The sequence below is a fragment of the Hemicordylus capensis genome, chromosome 4, assembly GCF_027244095.1.
Source record: "Hemicordylus capensis ecotype Gifberg chromosome 4, rHemCap1.1.pri, whole genome shotgun sequence".
Lineage (NCBI taxonomy): Eukaryota > Metazoa > Chordata > Lepidosauria > Squamata > Cordylidae > Hemicordylus > Hemicordylus capensis.
The window spans coordinates 92,136,370-92,154,255 of NC_069660.1; the positions used below are offsets into that span (position 1 = coordinate 92,136,370).

General features: G+C 41.1%; 2 protein-coding genes and 1 long non-coding RNA gene across 4 annotated transcripts in view; 2 read left to right on the plus strand and 1 right to left on the minus strand.

Annotated features, from left to right (window-relative positions):
• The first annotated feature begins 2,102 nt into the window (after window positions 1-2,102).
• Window positions 2,103-6,915, plus strand: LOC128353010 (uncharacterized). The gene is made up of 2 exons (XM_053313655.1): window positions 2,103-5,306; window positions 6,481-6,915. Exon 1 carries the CDS (start codon window positions 2,746-2,748, stop codon window positions 3,895-3,897), a length of 1,152 nt encoding a protein of 383 aa, XP_053169630.1. The 5' UTR covers window positions 2,103-2,745; the 3' UTR covers window positions 3,898-5,306; window positions 6,481-6,915.
• Window positions 6,916-11,056: 4,141 nt separating this feature from the next.
• On the minus strand, window positions 11,057-16,782 carry LOC128323649 (uncharacterized). Its single transcript, XR_008306410.1, has 2 exons — window positions 13,210-16,782; window positions 11,057-11,714 (listed from the first exon to the last, which is right to left on the minus strand). It is a non-coding gene; the product is annotated as an uncharacterized LOC128323649 (long non-coding RNA).
• ELAVL4 (ELAV like RNA binding protein 4) overlaps window positions 15,577-17,886 on the plus strand; it is a 145,635-nt gene continuing 143,325 nt past the window's right edge. Inside the window, exon 1 of one of the 2 annotated variants that reach the window (XM_053247149.1) lies at window positions 15,577-15,812. In XM_053247149.1, coding sequence (XP_053103124.1) covers window positions 15,729-15,812 — 84 coding nt within the window. In that variant the 5' untranslated portion in view covers window positions 15,577-15,728. Of the gene's footprint in view, window positions 15,813-16,623; window positions 16,922-17,886 lie in introns of those variants that run through there. The other variant, XM_053247148.1, reaches the window with a different exon arrangement.

Below are 17,886 nucleotides of genomic sequence, written 5' to 3' on the forward strand. Positions count from 1 at the left end.
TTGTCTTCCATGATATATACTCAGTAGTAACTTCTATTCCCTATTTTTATGGAGAGAGAAATCACATATTTATATATTTATTAGTAGTAGTATTTATTAACACAGTCAGACAGATGTTATTGACTGGTTTGTTTTATCCAGAAAACCCAGGCAGAGCTAGAGACGCTAGATCGTAAGACCAGGAAAATAATGACCATAAATCATGCTCTGCACCCCCGCAGTGATGTAGATAGGCTATACCTCCCTCGCAGCTCAGGTGGAAGAGGACTGCTGCAAGTCCATCAAACAGTAGAGGAGGAGAAAAGAGGCCTTGAAGAATTTATCAAGGACAGTGAAGAAGATGCACTTAAAATGGTCAATAATGCAAAACTATTCAACACCAATGAAATAAAGCAGGCCTACAAGAAAGAACAAGTCAAGAACCAAGCGGAAAAATGGAAAAATAACCAACTAACTGCCATTTAAGATCCAGCTGAGCCAGGGGCAGGTTGATCGGAAGAGGGCTCTGCTGAGCAGGGCCCTGAGTGCTTGCCTGTGTTCCACCTCTTGCAGGTAACCACCAACTAACTGCCATTTAAGATCCAGTTGAGCCAGGGGCAGGTTGATGGGAAGAGGACTGAAGAGTCCCAGCAAGTTTGATGGACTTCTGAACAGGAGCACCAATGAAAACAGTTCCCCCATATCTCCCTGGAGTGTTTTTCCTTTCTCTGTTTTCTTCTTCTTCTTCTTCTGCTTCTGCTTTCCCCACAGCAGCATCAATTATGGGGCTCCTTTAAAGCTCAGGCTGGGCCATGGGCGCAAGCCTCTTGACACTCTCTCCTTGTGGCTCTCAGCCTTGGGGCGAGCTGCTTGGGGTCAGAATTCAGCATAAGTCTCTTTGACACCTGGTTTTGTTAGGTAGTGGAGCTGTGGTTGTTTTTGGACTGAGGGATGTGTCTGGGAGAGCAGGAAAGTGGGGTTGGTGTGGGGGCAGCAATACCACTGGTAGCGGGCAGAGGGAGATATGGCGGTGGGAGCTGGGCTGTCCGTTACAGCGGGAAATGGTCCAGGCAACTGAGGCCTGTTCCTATTTCCAGCTCTTCTCCCAACCCTGAGACCCCTGGGAGCTCTGAGAACACTCCCTTGGGGATTAGGGTGCTGCTGCTGAATGCCAGGTCAGTTAATGCTAAAACATCTCTCATCTACGATTTGATTATGGATGAGCATGCTGACCTGGTATGTGTGACGGAGACCTGGTTGGATGAGCTGGGCAGGGTTGGTCTCTCTCAGCTCTGTCCTCCAGGTTTGCTGATTGTGCGGCAGCCCTGCCTGGAGGGTCGGGGAGGGGGTGTTGCAGTCATCTATCGAGAGACCCTCCCCATTTCCAGGTGCCCGGTCAGGCAATCTCAGAATTTTGAGTGTTTGTCCTTGAGGGTGGGCCTCTGAGATAGGTTGGGGATTCTGTTGGTGTACCGACCACCCCGCTGCACTTCAGTCTCCCTACCTGAGCTGGTGGGGGTGATCTCAGAGGTGGCCTTGGGTTCCCCCAAGCTTATTGTCTTGGGGGATTTCAATGTCCATGCTGATGCCCCCCAGTGGGTGTGGCTCAGGATTTCATGGCCTCCATGGCAACCATGGGCCTGTCTCAATTAGTATCGGGCCCTACCCACATGGCGGGACATACTCTGGATCTGGTTTTTGCCGAGCAGGGAATAAATGATCTGGAGGTGGGGGAGTTTGAGATAACTCCCTTGTCATGGACAGATCCTCATCCGGTGGGGTTTAGTTTGACTGCTCCGTCTGCCCTCTGCAGGGGTGGTGGACCGATTAGAATGGTACACCCCCGGAGGCTTATGGATCCAATTGGATTCCAGAAGGCCCTTGGGGAGTTTCCAGTGTCCAGAGCTGGTGACCCTGTTGAGGCCCTGGTTGATCTCTGGAATGGAGAGATGGCATGGGCTGTTGACATGGTTGCTCCTAAACGCCCTCTCCGGCTTGGAGGAGCCCGTTCAGCTCGTTGGTTTTCCTCGGAGCTTAGGGCGATGAAACAACTCGGGTGACGGCTGGAACAGGCTAGAGCCCATTTTAGGGACTACTCTGTGGCGGTGGGGGTGGCGAAGAAATGCTTTTTCTCCGTCTCCATTGCATCTGCTCAGTGCAGACCGGCGGAGCTGTTTCATGTCACAAAGACATTGCTGCACACATCCCCCCAGGTAATGGGGGAGGAACCATCCACAGCTGGCTGTGATCAGTTTGCGTGTCACTTTGCGGATAAAGTCGCTCGCATCCATGCTGATTTGGACTCCAGAGTTTTGGCAGTTCCGGCAGACATTCCTCTGGTACTATTGTATTGGATTCTTTTCAGTTAGTACAGCCTGAGGATGTGGACAAGATCCTGGGCAGTGTGTGGGCGACATCGTGTGCTCTTGACCCTTGTCCTTCATGGCTAATAAAAACTGCCAGGGAGGGGGCAGGTAGATGGTTGGAGGGGATTATCAATGCCTCATTAAGGGAGGGCAAGATGCCATCGTGCCTCAAGGAGGTGATGGTGAGACCATTATTTAAAAAGCCCTCCCTTGATTCCTCCAACCTGAACAACTATAGACTGGTCTCTAACCTGCCCTTTTTGGGCAAGGTGATAGAGCGTGTGGTGGCGTCCCAGCTGCAGAGGGTCTTGGATGATACGGATTATCTGGACCCTTTTCAATCTGGCTTCCGCCCCGGATATGGGATTGAGACTGCCTTGGTCGCTCTAGTGGATGACCTATGCCAGGAACTAGACAGGGGGAGTGCGTCCCTGTTGGTTCTGCTGGACCTCTCGGCAGCGTTCGATACCATGGTATCCTTCTGGGCCGCCTCTCGAGTATGGGAATCGGAGGTACTGTGTTGCAGTGGTTCCAGTCCTTTCTTGGAGGGAGGGTCCAGAAGGTGGTGCTGGGGGACTACTGTTTGGCTCCGTGGCCATTGGCCTGTGGGGTCCTGCAGGGTTCGGTCTTATCCCCCATGCTGTTTAACATCTACATGAAACCGCTGGGAGAGGTCATCCGGGGATTTGGACTGAGTTGTCAGCAATATGCGGATCACACTCAGCTCTATCTCTCCTTATCACCTGATCCTAGGGAGGCAGTGGATGTCCTGAATCGGGGTCTGGAGGCCGTGATGGGTTGGATGTGGGCTAATAAACTGAAATTGAATCCAGACAAGATGGAGGTAATATTGGTCAGTAGGAGAGCCAATCGGGATAAAGACATTTTACCGGTTCTGGATGGGGTAGCACTCCCCTTGAAGGAGCAAGTACGCAGCTTGGGGGTATTACTGGACCCAGCTCTGCTTTTGGAAGCTCAAGTGGAGGCGGTGGCCAGGGGTGCCTTTGCACAGTTTCGGCTAGTGCGCCAGCTGCGTCCCTTTCTCAAGAAGGCAGATCTGGCCACAGTTACCCATGCCTTAGTCACGTCAAGGCTGAATTATTGTAACACGCTCTATGTGGGGCTGCCCTTGAAGAACAACCAGAAACTGCAGCTAGTGCAAAATGCGGCAGCTAGGGTTTTATCCAGAGCTGCCCGGTGGGAGCACATCACACCCATTTTGAAAGAGCTGCACTGGCTACCAGTTTGTTTCCGGGTCCAATTCAAGGTGCTGGTTTTGACCTTTAAAGCCCTAAACGGTTTGGGCCCGGGATACCTGAGGGACCGCCTGCTCCCAAGGGTTGCTGCCCACTTGACAAGGTCATCTGAGGGGGCTCTGCTCTGGGTGCCGACAATGAGGGAGGCTTGGTTGTCGTGCACGCGGGACAGGGCCTTCTCTGTTGCTGCCCCCAGACTCTGGAATGCTCTCCCAGTGGTTATTCGCTCCTCAGTTTCCATCACAGCTTTTAGAAAAAACGTAAAATCTTGGCTTTTTGCCCAGGCATTTATTTGATTCTCTGCTGCTGCTCCTTATAATCTTTATTGCTTTTATGCTTTTTGTTTTAAATTTTTTAATCAGATTTGTTTAATATTTTTCCCCCCACTTAATATTTTAATTGTGTCTTTTTTACCATCTTGTGTTAAAAATTTTTTGCTGTAAACCACCTTGGGATTGCTTTAATGAAAGGCAGTATATAAATTTTACAATCAATCAATCAATCAATCAATCAATCAATCAATCAATCAAAGTCACTGCATGGTCAATATTTGCACAATATAACTGGAAAATCAGACATCACCAAGACCTGGCAATGGCTTAAGAATGGCAACTTGAAGAAAGAAACAGAGGATTTAGTACTGGCTGCACACGAACAGGCACTAAGAACAAATGCAATAAGAGCAAAAGTCGAAAAATCAACACCAAGCCACCTTTGTAAAGAAGCAGATGAAACAGTGGACCACCTAATCAGTGGTTCTAAAAAGATTGCACAGACTGACTACAAACAAATGCATGACAAGGTAGCATGGATGATACACTGGAACATCTGCAAAAAATACAAGCTACCTGTAGCCAAAAATTGGTGGGACCATAAAATTGAAAAAGTTGAAGAAAATGAAGATGTAAAAATATTATGGGACTTCCGACTAAAAACAGACAAACATCTGCCACACAACACACCAGATATAACTGTAGTGGAGAAGAAAGAAAAACAAGTCAAAATAATCGACATAAGGTAGCAATACCAGGGGATAGCAGAATAGAAGAAAAAGAAATAGAAAAAAATCACCAAATACAAAGATCTACAAATTGAAATTGAAAGGCTGTGGCAGAAAAAGACCAAAATAATCCCAGTGGTAATTGGCGCCCTGGATGCAGTTCCAAAAGACCTTGAAGAGCACCTCAACACCATAGGGGCCACAGAAATCACCATCAGTCAACTACAAAAAGTAACTTTACTGGGAACAGCCTATATTCTGCGACGATATCTATAACAGCAACAACATTGACAATATTATATTTATTATTATTATTATTATTAATTTGATTTCTATACCGCCCTTCCAAAAATGGATCAGGGCGGTTTCCTCAGAGAAATAATAAATAAATAAGATGGCTCCCTGTCCCCAAAGGGCTCACATTTTAAAAAACACACAAGATACACACCAGCAACAGTCACTGGAGGTTCTGTGCTGGGGGTGGATAGGGCCAGTTACTTTCCCCCTGCTAAATAAAGAGAATCACCATGGTAAAAGGTGCCTCTTTGCCCAGTTAGCAGGGCATATTGAGTTTCAGGTTATCTGTGTGCCTTTTCACCTCTGAATTACCATGCTGACTTTAGGTAATCTGCGTCTTCCATATGCTTGACAGACCGTGCCTTCTCTCAAAAAGCTGACCCTTCATAACAATCACTTCAATGGCAGGTCAGCCTTATTTCACAACTACTATCCCGAGTATATTTTTGCAGCTGACATGGAATCTGACTATCTGTTCATGATGAGTCCTTGTCTCCAGTGCATACAGTAATGGTGTAGGAATGACTACACTGTGTGACAGACAAGAATTTTGGCATTTCATTGCTATGTGTTTGGCATGGATTATATTATAATTTGTAAATGGATTTGTTAATAGAATGCATACTCAAATTGGCTGGTCCTTCAGATCCAGTTATCAGTTGGTCTTTGATCTTCAGTTATTATATATAATTATTATATTATTTCAGATTTGAATGCTGTGAGATGCTTTCTTAGTGAAGTGAAGACACACTAATATACCTGGATCCTAATGATTTAATATCCACATTTAAATGATCATGTTCTTCAAGAACAACTGTCAGCAACAAACAGTAGGGGTGTGTATGGAGCCGGTTTTTGCAGTTCAGTTTGAATTCAAACCGAATTTGAACCAAACTGCCAGTCTGAGACCCATGGTTCAGTCCGTTTGATTGAACCGGGTTGACCCAGTTTGACAGGCTATGCTTGTACAGGAGAATCCGGTGAGGATTCCCCTTTACAAGCAAAAAGGAATCCTGCCTTTAAAAGGCGTCTAAGGGCAGCTGGGAGAGTAGTGAAAGGGCACCTTACAGTTAGCAAATCCAAACCTTGGCACTTCTCCCAGCAATGCAGCCCATGCAAAAGCATGGTTTTGGCCTCTGCACACGCCATGTGGTGCACCATCGCCGCATGGACCACATTGCTGGGGGGAGCGCCGGGGTTTAGAGCTGCCGCTGGTGCTGGTAGGATGCCCTAGCACTGCCACTCCCACCAGCTGCCCTTAGAAGCCTTTTAAAGGCAGGATTTCCCATTGCTTGTAAAGGGGAATCCCCACCGGAGTATTTCTGGAACATACGCTGCATATTCTGCTATATTTTAAATTGTTAAATTGTTTTAAGTTTTGGTATATATTTTAACTTGTTTTATGCTTTTGTTAACTGCCCAGAGACGAAAGCTTGGGGGGGTGTACAAATTTGATAGATAGATAGATAGAGAATGCTTTCCCAGCCAAAAGGCCGAGAAGCGATATGCACACTCAAAATCATTATTTTTGTACAATGATTTAGATTTGTAACAATATCATTTATTGCACTGTACTTTTCAGAGTAATCGGATTATTCTGGAAATAAAAGGCAACTTCAGGAGCAAATTCCAGCTGTAAGATTTTGTTGCCAAGGCAGAAAGCTACAAGGAAAACCACAACCTTGCAGGAAATACCTAGTTACTAAGTGAATAAATATACAAAGGTGGTGGTGGTGGACAATCTGATAAACTAATGGCAATGGAATGTTGTTTAATTGAAAAGGAAAACAATAAATTCAAATGTGATAGAAAATAAATTAAAATGTTTGGCCTGGTTTTCCAGGGTTTTAAAACTGTTTTAAATGTTAATTGATTTTATATTGTTTTTATAGTTTTTGATTTTAACTGTTAATTTATTTTAATTGTTTTTATTTTAATGTAAACCGCCCTAGGCCATATTTGGAAGGGCAGTATAGAAATCAAATAAATATATAAATAAATAAAATATTTTCCTGCTAATTAAGTGACATTGTGTAGATGGATAATTTAGATAATTACAATTTGAAATAAAAGCTCCATTACACCAAGGTGAGCAGTTGCCTGACAGTAATACTGAATCCAGTCTTGGAGCAACTTTCAGCTCCTGAAGGAAGGCCCATAGAATATTCTGGCTGACATGTAGAATGCACCAGGAGATTTAGCTCTGGGGTTGGTGTCTAGGGCTGCCAAATGGAAAAGAGGTACTTTTTCTTCTGCACTCTTAAGATATACACAGAAGAGGGAATTTCAGTAGGTGCAGTTTTTCTTTCCTCTGCATGACAAGCTGCACCTGCTGAAATGCCCTCTTCTGTGTATCTCTTTCTTAAAAGTGCAGAAGAAAAAGTACCTCTTTTCCACATGACAGCCCTATTGGTGTCAATAGCTGCCACGGCACTTTGATTAAGAAGAAGGAGGACCTTTTTCTGTCTATAGTCAAGAGAATCACAACCAAGCACTGGCAGACAAGTCTGCAGGGTAGAAAATGCCAGTACTCTAACCCACATACCTACTGATTTATTTGTTTGTTTAGGCTTTAAATGCCCTATCAAATCAAATCACAAGCAGTTGACCCTAAAGTAACAAAGTAAGCAGCTCCTTCTCAAATCTGGCAATGGATATACCATTTGAGGGGAGTGGCAAATACTCATTGCAAACTTTTCTGTACAGTCCAACATTCCAAGTCTACAGTTATTTGTAGGCAGGTCCATGTCATACAGCAGGGTGGGATGCAACCATCAAATATACAATGCTGATCTGGAGTTAGTAGACAGTGTATCCTTGCTCGCAAGTAACCCTCAATCTTATGAGTAGACCTCACTCGTGAATGGGCTGATTAAGAAAACATGCAAGGTTTACTATTGAGTAAGTTTACAAGTCTGCTGACAAGTCAGGGTGCAGTCTCATTTGTGAAGTGGGGCTTTACTGGTCAGTAAAAGTGTATCTCTATTCACAGGTAGGCAGTCAGTCTTATTCATTATTACACCCTCAACTCTACCAGTCAGTAAGGATGGGGTATATTCATGAATAAAGACACAAGCTCTACTCATGAACAAGAGTGGATGTCTACTCATAAGTAAGGTTGGCAGCACTGTTCCCTCTAAGGCATGTGTGCATGCTCATGAGTTTTCTGATGTCCACTCAGTTAATTTTAGATCTCACTCAGGTTGAATTAGGAAGGCCCCCATTCTGAATGCATGTGTGCACACAGTGCCTTGAACAAAACTCATTCCGCACAGAGATGAAAAAAATTAGAGGGAGTAGGAATGGAGTGTCTACTCGCAACCAAGAATGCCAGGTTTTCTCAAGTGTAAGGTTGTGGCTCCACTTTCAAGTGAGGATGGGGTGTCATTTTGAGTAAGGGTGAGGTCTACTTATGTGTAAAGGTATGGGCACATGGAGCCTCATTTCTAAAGCAGCATAATACATGAGACTGTACAATGTCTTTAGAGCTTATGTAGCACAGAAATTAACATGGGTACCTCAAGTTTGCAACGTCTACACTTTTTGGAGCATGTGAAAATTTAAAGTATTTTAAGTCTCATTTAACCTGAAGGTTTTTGAATTACAATATACAGGACTTCAACCAAACATACTTACAAGTACAAGAAAATCAGCATTTACAAAATACTGTAAATCAAATTCCAGCACCAGCTACATGCTGGTCATTCACAAGATATTGTGATTCCATAGTCATTGGAAACAAACACTACTGGGAGACCAAAACATTTCTGACAGATGCCTTGTATCTTTAAAACTTAAAACCTATTTGGGAATAGGCCTTCTCCGTTGCTGCCTCTGGGCTTTGGCATGCGTTCCCTGTTGAAATAAGAGCCTCCCCATCTCTGGCAACTTTTTAAAAGGCACTGAAGCCACATTTATTCACCCAGACTTTTAATTAGATTTATAGTTTAAATTTTTTTAATATTGGGTTTTAAATGATTTCAGTGATCTTAGTAGTTAATTTATTCAATGTTTTAAATGATTTTAATTGTAAACCATCCAGAGATGCAAGTTTTGGGCGGTATAGAAATATTTTAAATAAATAAAATAATAAAAACATGCTGTGTCAAAGATTCCACTTCCCCTGAACCATTTACATTTAATAACAATATACAGCTATTCTCACAACATAATTTATTTTCAAGATATTCCTATGTTTTCATATTTTTGGAAAAGTGCCCTAGATATTTTAGCCAGTAAATATCTATGAAGTGAGAAGTCAAGGTTTCCACTTGTTTCATTAGATATTTAAGGTAAATACTTAATCTTATTTTTGGATTTAGGAATGTTTATCTTGGATTAGGCATTTATCTGCAAAGGATTTTGACCTGCTTTTGTTCAACAAGTGAAAGGCATGATCCTATAATAGCAGATTAGAATGGTTTTTGCTATATTGACATTTTAGTGCAAACTCCACCATATGGTCGCTATTCAGTCATAATATCCTTCACATCTATACATTAAATAACTCTTTATTTTCTTCTAAGTAAATCTGTTCTGCAGCATTCAGTGGGAGCACAATCACATTTGTTTGATTGGTTTGGAATGAATCTGCCTTCACCAGTTCCATTTTGAAGCTATTCCTAGATTATTTGTCAAATTTGTACACCGCCCCAAACTCTGGGTAGTTAACAATAAATTAAAACAAATTAGAACATACACAAAATTCTTAAAACAATCTAGGCAATCTAAAAATAAAATAAAAACAGATTAAAACTTAAAATTAAAAAAGGTGAAAAAGCTTGAGTGAAGAGGTGGGGTTTCAAGTGTTTTTTAAAAATTGTCAGAGATGGGGAGGATTGTATTTCAGTAGGGAGTGCATTCCACAGTCTCGTGAAATTCCACAGATTGCGCTTTTAAAAAATGTTTGTTTTTTCGATCAATTGCTTTTATTTTCATCCACTAATAAATTTTGTTCCAGAATTTCCATTCCACCTCTGAATTAATATACGCTTAACTAGGGATGCTATTTCATTATGAAGAAGTAGGAGGAGATTTTCACAGGTTTAAAAGCACTCCCTTGAATATATCAAGGTTTGTTTGGTTTTTTATATATTATAACAACCATAACAGTGTTATCAACACAGGTTGTCCACACACACACCCTCTTTTTTTTTTTTTAAAGCAAAGGTATTTTTGTCTTTAACATGTATACTCAATAAACTCAATTTTGTTTCTATCAGTAGTCATTGTAAAGACAGCGAGAAGCCAAAAATACAGGTGCTCCTGAGAAATAACCATGTGGCCTGAAAAACAGATGCGGGAGGACCCCACTGAAAAGGCAACCCTGCCACAAACATTGTTGCTAGAATGTTTTCCAATATGAAAGTGGCATTGCAATTAATCTTAGATACATTCACATCCCCATTGTAGCTATTAGTGAAGCCCCTATCAGGCTGACCTGGCAGAGCCTTGTTCATTTCCTGCTTGGGAGGTATTCAGCCAGGATTTTCTATAGCAGACCAGTAGGAATAATGGGCTAACATCTGAATGTAACCATGCGTGTCTGGGTCTTGGGCTACCTGCATTTCCAGAGTAAATAAAGGGAAATCATTTTCTGGATCAGCTTCTGTACATAAATAGAAGCCAGTGACCAATCCAGTTTTCTGTTTCATGTTGTGAAGATTATGCTTAAATATATCAAATCATGGTATTTTCTTCATTTAAAAGCACTGTTAAAAGCATGTCTCTGAAAGACAGAAAGTAAACAAGTCATTTCAACAAAAGATATCCCCTTCGAGGTCTACAGAACTTTTTAAATCTTCAGAGTGATCTACAGATTTTACTGTGGTTTTTGCCCTTACAAAAAAACCAGGTCACATTATTCCCATTTTAGGGATGGGAATAGTTCCCTAATGGGGAACTGAAACTGAGAAAGAGAGAGAGACTATCTCATTTTGTCCCTAGGTAAGCAAGAGTTCAGACTCACAGCTCCTGGGTCCAAGCTCAGGTAAGACTCTTGTGGATGACATTGGCCCCCTTGCCATCTTTCTTTCCCTCTCCAAGTCCAAACTGGCAACGCTACACAGCTGTTATACACAGCTGTTACACAACCCCTGTATTGTATGAAGCAACCACATGGAAGTACTTGAATAAACCCACACCAAAATCTGTACAAGTTCTGAGTGCTTAAAGACAGAGGTTATCAATCCTTTTATTCAAGAATGGCAATACAGTTTCAATGCCATGTAACACCTCCCACTTGAGTATTATAAAAGTTCCCCAAGTACATATTTTTAAAATATGCATAGTGTTTGCTTTCTTTTTAACAGAGGTCTACCAAATAGTTATTTTTAGACTGCATTGTCTGTTCACAATTTTAAAAAAGGTGTAGTATGTCTAAATGACATTGTGATTTGAGATACAAGTTTATGAACCTATAATTTGCCCATTGTATTCTAACAGCACTGTTAATTTCAAACTCACTATCTGAAAAAACTTAATTTAATGCACCATCAGAATACAGCACCAATGAAATCTCATATTTAGGAGTTCTACTGTGAGCGGTGGAAACTTCAGAGTGGCTATAAATTGTACCCTTTCTATTCATATCTTTTCTACCAGATGTTGTGAGGTTGTTATTGTTGGATCACTGAGATTAGACAAAGAAACAGGGCGGTCTGTGGGAGGAGTGACACAAATTACATGCTCAGGTTGAAAGAACACTATATAGATAAAAACAAAACAGGTGTCTTCAGTTCATACATACAATGAATGTTCAGAACCTTTGCAACTGATTAGGAACTTCTTAGCTTTGATTTACATACAAGACTTTTTCTGTGAACGAAAAATGTAAGTTGTCATCCTAATAATTTTAAGAATGTTACAACATTGCTTTGTTTTATACAGCTCTCATGTAGGACAAAATTACAATTAACATTGTAAATATTAACTTTCCAAGCTGTTTATTTGAGGTATTCAATATTAACAGAACAAATTATAACCATGTTTTAAAGTGTAATATAAGAATGATGGATGTTTAGTACAAAGTACTAGCTTATGTTTTCGAATAATCTGTACTGAATAATTTTGATACGATATACTGGCACTGTGATCAATTAAGCAGCTATCCTCTAATGACTTCTGGAATATTTTCAATGCTTTTACGTGAGCCACGCCAGAATTACAGCCCAATAATCTTTAAGGCTGCAATCCTAAACAGTGGAGACTAAATCCTGTTGAACGAGCTGATTCTACTTTGGGGAAACATAGGATTATGCTACATGGCCTCATCCTTGCATTATCATTCCAAAACTAATTAGGTGTTCTTCATAAATTTGTTTCTGGAGTAGTCCCATTTACTTCACTGGAGCTACTAAAAAGTAAGAACTTTTAGGACTGTTCTTTAAGTGGTTTTAGGACTGTAATTCCTGATTATTATCCAAAATTGAATTATGATGGAGTGATGGGATTTGCTGCTAAGCAAGTTCCACTAAGTTCAGTTGGATTTATTGTCAAGTAGGTATGCTTAATAACTACAGCTGTTTAAAATCCAAATTAAATATATGATGAATCAGGCAGTAAATATGAAACAGTAGGTATTAAAGCCTACTGTTAAAATAATGTTGAGTCCTATTGAATTAATCTTGTGTATATTCAAAATAAGCTACACATTCCAAAGGAATATTTGTGCCATAGATAGACCTAGAGGGAACAAGAGAAGATTTAGTGTAGATAGCTGTTATTGTTTTGTAATTGTGCAGAATAAACAGGACTGGAAATCCGAGATTTTATCTATGCTTGCTGTTCCATTTTAAATATCAGATTGGTGTGGTGCAAATGACATGGGCAAAAATTTCTAGGTTCTTATCAGAAATTGGAAGCGAGCACGGTGCACAAATCTCCTGATTTCTGATCATGAGAGCCCGCCCAGTGACTGGCAGTAGCTATCCAGCATTTCAGTCGGGTCTTTTCTAGCTCCACCTAGAAATGCAGGTGATTGAACCTGGGACTTTCTGCATTAAAAGCAGGTACAGTACTCTGCTATTGAGCCATGGATGCCCCTCAGCATTAGATCAAAAGTTGGCTGTTCCAGAAAGTGTTTCCATGGGACTGATTGACCATCAATTAGCAGAAAGTGTTTCCATGGGACTGATTGACCATCATTTAGATATTGCTGCTCTTTTTACTCGGGTTTTCTTAATCTGATTGCATTTTCTTATGTAGTTCTACTTTCTTATTGTTTTAAGATTGTTTTATGGTGAGTTGTATATCACTATGGGTGCCTCTTGGTGGTAGAAAATGTGTTTTACAAATGTTTAGATATACATACCTTCCAAAAGAAAATTAGAGTCACTAGATGTTTCACTGTTCTAGGAGAAATATATACAGAAAGAATTAATATACCTTTCAGTATGACTGAGTATCTTTGCATATAATAGAAACTTTCATCATATTTTGTATACATTTTAAGCGATCACAACTATATATCATTCTTGCCGACCTTATTCTGTATATCCGCAGTTTATAGTAACTTATGTGTTATTAAATTGCAAACAACTTTCATCATGAATTACAGGCCCTCTTTCCATCTTTTAAATGGTACACATCTGGGATTTCTCCTATGGTGTACAATCTCTAAAACAGGGTGCCTTTGGAATAAACAGATTTTTGCCATAGAGATCAGCTGTCCATATGCTAATATTGGAAACAGATGGGGTTTCATTCTATACTCAGTAGTGAGTGCAATTTAATGCTAATCTGATCGAAGCTATGCCTTTGTTCAAATACAGCACATAGGGAGTAACAATGTCTTTAATACCTCCCTCAGTTTCAATGATAATACAGAACAGCATGAAAGTCAATGAGCACAATCAATCGTCAAACAGTGCCTGCACCCTAATCCCACACAGAAAGGTCAACCCAATATTGAAGTTATCTCTACAGATCTTTTACATATGTAAGAAAGTGCCAAAATCTCCTCACGTTGAGACAGAATTCCCACTATAATGAACGTTAGAAACACATATAGACTCAATATTGATACATACTGTACTCTCCTATAGAATCAAATTTCTGAATTTCAAAGTTGAGACATTATAGAATAACTATCCATTTTGATAACCAGGAGTATAAGAGTATATGTATTTATGTGGTGTTTGCATTAATACATAGCAGGCAAATTATGTATCTGGAACCTGCGGAAAGATCAAACATGAACAATTCTACATAGTTTTTAGGGCTGAAGTGACACAGAGTTTAGGCTGACTGTAAGCACATTTATGGCAAATGAAGTATGCTCCGTGGAAATAAATTCAATTTCCTCAAAATCAGATGTAGGATCTGGCTGCCAATAAATCAGCTGAAATTAATGTAAACCTTTTGTGTGGATATTTCTTCCCATTCCATTTCTTCCCATTAATGAAATACTAACATTATTGTAATGTCCTTCCACCTGTTTTCCTGGCATTCTGCAAAATTTGCCCAGGTGGCTATTTTACCTAGTGTACATGGGCACAAAAATAATTCCATGGAGAAAGAACAAGAAAGAGGGAGAAATAGTAAGTTAAAACAATACCTCATGCATTAACGATTAAGTAAGCTAAATATTGAAAAGGATCAACAATAAGACCTACTGGAAAAGAAGGTTATGAACAGAACTACAGCAACTGTCATGCAATTACTTTTTGCTAAGTGCATTTGGAGCCAATACCATCATAGATGCAAGCCTTCTCTAGGGAAGCTCTGGCAGTTGTTAGGGGAAGTTCAAACATCCCTGACACCTCAACATTCCAACAAGGGTGGCTCCTTACAACCTGTAATATGAATGGCCCTCATCTTGTGTTGTTTAGTGTTGGGTAAACTAGGGGTAGGGGGAGAACTAGGAGACTTGGGGGAGAGGGAACACCAGGGTTTTCCTCTTTTTTCACAAGCATCAAACAGAAAATTTGGGAATTTGAAAGCACTTATAAAACATGATCTCATGCAGAAGAAAGCCAAAAGTACTTTTTAAAACAATGTTTTAAAATATTATTTTTACGGCCAATTCAGACTGCTGAAAATCTCTTAGTTTCTAGATAAAAAGACACAAATGTTTGTCATGACAGTCACAGCAGTGTGCCTCTGAGTGAATTACTAAACAAGCAATACTCTCAGAATTTAGAACATTGGTAAATTTAAAATCTTGCAGAATACAGAACATCTTCTTGTATTTGCATTCTAGAAATTTGTTAAACAGATTGTTCTTGCAAATGGTGTCAAGGCCTCAGTACAGCAAAGGCTCTGACTCTTGCTTTTCACCTCAGATTTCTTCATTTTCTGCATCAACATTAACACTTATGAATGCTTGAAAACACACACACAGTCAATCCCCTCGGACCCAAACATTTGAAATTATGCATGTAATTCGGTTTCTATGCACACGTAACAAAACTTTCTTCTTGTCTAGTTGTTAAAAAATTGTTTTCTCTTTTCAACTCCCCACCCCCGTTTTCTCAATTGGTCACACACACACTGCAGCCATCTTTTAAAGCTGTCCTGTGAGCACAAAACTTTGAAACGGTGTAGAATTTTTCATCCGTGACTTATGAAGCATCATTTGGCCTTGCTTTACACCAGAGATAGGGTCAGACTAGATTGTGTGACCCTAGTATGAAAGTTTATTTGGAATTTCCCAGTGTTCAGTGGGGCTTGCCCCCAAGTAAGCGTGCACAGCCTTCAGCATCATTAGCACTTACTTAAAAGCCTAAGTTCTAAAAGGTCCCAGATTGCTTTGTTTCTAAACTGCACGGTTTCCCTTGCAAATGTGCATTGCTTTGCTTAAGTTGATAGGATGCAATAGAGGTTTGCAAAATGGATGTCGTTTTCTTCGCGCCTGAGAAAACATCATGCAGCGAACTGCGCTTTGAAAAAAATCCCTTTTTCTGCATAACCATTGTAAGTAGAAGAACCCTGTCCTATAGTGCATCTGTGTACTCTATAGGTGGCATATCAAGGTGCGGAGGGCGGGGAAAACATCCGAATTACTTTCGGATTTGATTCGTATAGATTTCTCTCCTTAAGAGGCGAGCTCTTCCCTCTATTCCTAGTAGCGGGGCTCACAAACTTCCCCGAGAGAGGAAAACTTTCAACCTCGCATTTGCCAGATTTTTTCCTCAGTCCTTCGTTTAGGTAGCAGACTAGAATGGTGTGTGTGTCCCCGGTCCTGGAGACGTGCACAACATCCCCTGTGAGAAGACGACAGAGGAAGAGAAATCCTGGGGCCTTCGTATGGTTTAGGAAGGTTAGCCACGCTTTCCCCCCCACCGCAACCTGATCCGTCCCCCTCCTCAGGGTTTGTATACTAGTTCGTTGCAAATGCAGTATATGGAATAAAGCCCACTTCAGCACGCATGATAATAGAGCGCACGCACATAGCGGGGGCTTCCAAATTTAAGCGAAGAAGGGGGTACAAGTATTGGGACAGCAGCTTTCTTTTTTAGAAACTAGTCTCACAACACATTCGTAACGAAACCCCTACGACACAAAGCAACTAATTCAAAGCATTTTTTTTTTCCTTTAAAAAAAGTTTCAAAGGCGAGGATGCAACAACGGGTCTAACCCGCACTCTCTGTCAGTTACGCCACGTGTTTCCTCTTGGACGCGGGATATTCCCGCCTCCTAACTTTCCGTCCTTCGTAAGAAAAAAGCTGCAGTGCGATTGGTGGAGTCACACTCGCTTCGAATGTTGTGGTGTCCTCCTATTGCTGGAATCACGTGCCAAGCCTTTGGAAAATTCTGTAGCCTTCGATCGAACCAGCGCTCTGTCGTGTTAAGGCGTTACTACTGCGGAGCGGGCGCGTCTGAGTATTTTCATCTTGCCCGACGGCGGATCGGCCTGTAACTCGCGGGGTGAACTCTCGCTCATTCTCACCTTGCATATTACCTTTGCTTTTCCGAGACCAAAAATGCGTTTAAAGGGCAAAGTAACGGTCACTCCTCCGCGTCTAGTGCAGCAGGGCCGATTTTGCCGGGATCAGAATCCAGCCAGGATTTCTTCCGCTCAGGTAGTTGCGGACTATAGTAGCTCTGTCTGTAATAGTACTTCATCTTTCTAATAACTCAGATCCTTACCATAAAGGGAGGAAAGATGTTTAAAAACATGTAGGGAGTTTTCTTTCCAGACTTGAGATATTTATTGGTTCGTGTTCTTCTCTTCCTATCGTCTCAACAAGGCCACCTTCTCGCACAGTGCTGGGGAGAAAATAATGCTAAAATTTAAGGCCCCCCCATTATTGATTTTACTCTTGAATATAAAGAAGGGAAGAGTAGGTTCAACAAAAAATAAAATAATGTAGATAAATGTGTCGAAGAGAAGTGTTCACTCACCTTAAGGCATGTACGCAGAGGCAAGACCATGAAGTTTCTTACAAACTTTTGAATTCAGTACTGTGGAGCAAGTACTCATTACTTAAGGAGCATGCTCTTATTTTGTTGTCGGTCTCTGGCGCCAAGACTAAATTTTCAAACAGGATTATTAGAAGAATGGGGAAGTAGCCGTTTCCAATTACGGGTGAGGTTTGTGCTCTCAGCAGTCATTCCGTTCCTTCCTAATGGAAGGAAGTCCGACTGCATTCAGTGGAGTTTAACATGATCAACTCAGAAGTATATCCGATTGGGCTCAATGGTATATATTCCAGGCAGGTGTGGATAAGATTACAGCCTTAATCAAGTACAGTAATGTATGGTTTCTCCAGTATGTTCAGGCACTCTAAAATTTGTGCATACACCTTACTTGAAAATTAAGTGTATAAATGTTTGTTCAAATAACATTTCCTTTTTGTAAATGTGGGGTCATCCCCCCCACCTTTAGAAATATGGTGTAATCCCTGTCTCGTTGCTATTCTCATTTTAAAAGAATGGTGTTAAACAAAACAAAAAAGTGGAGTTTTCCAGGTACGCTACCTTGTGGCACAGCGGGCAAATGCTTGACTAACAAGCAGAAGGTTGCCAGTTCGAATCCCTGCTGGTA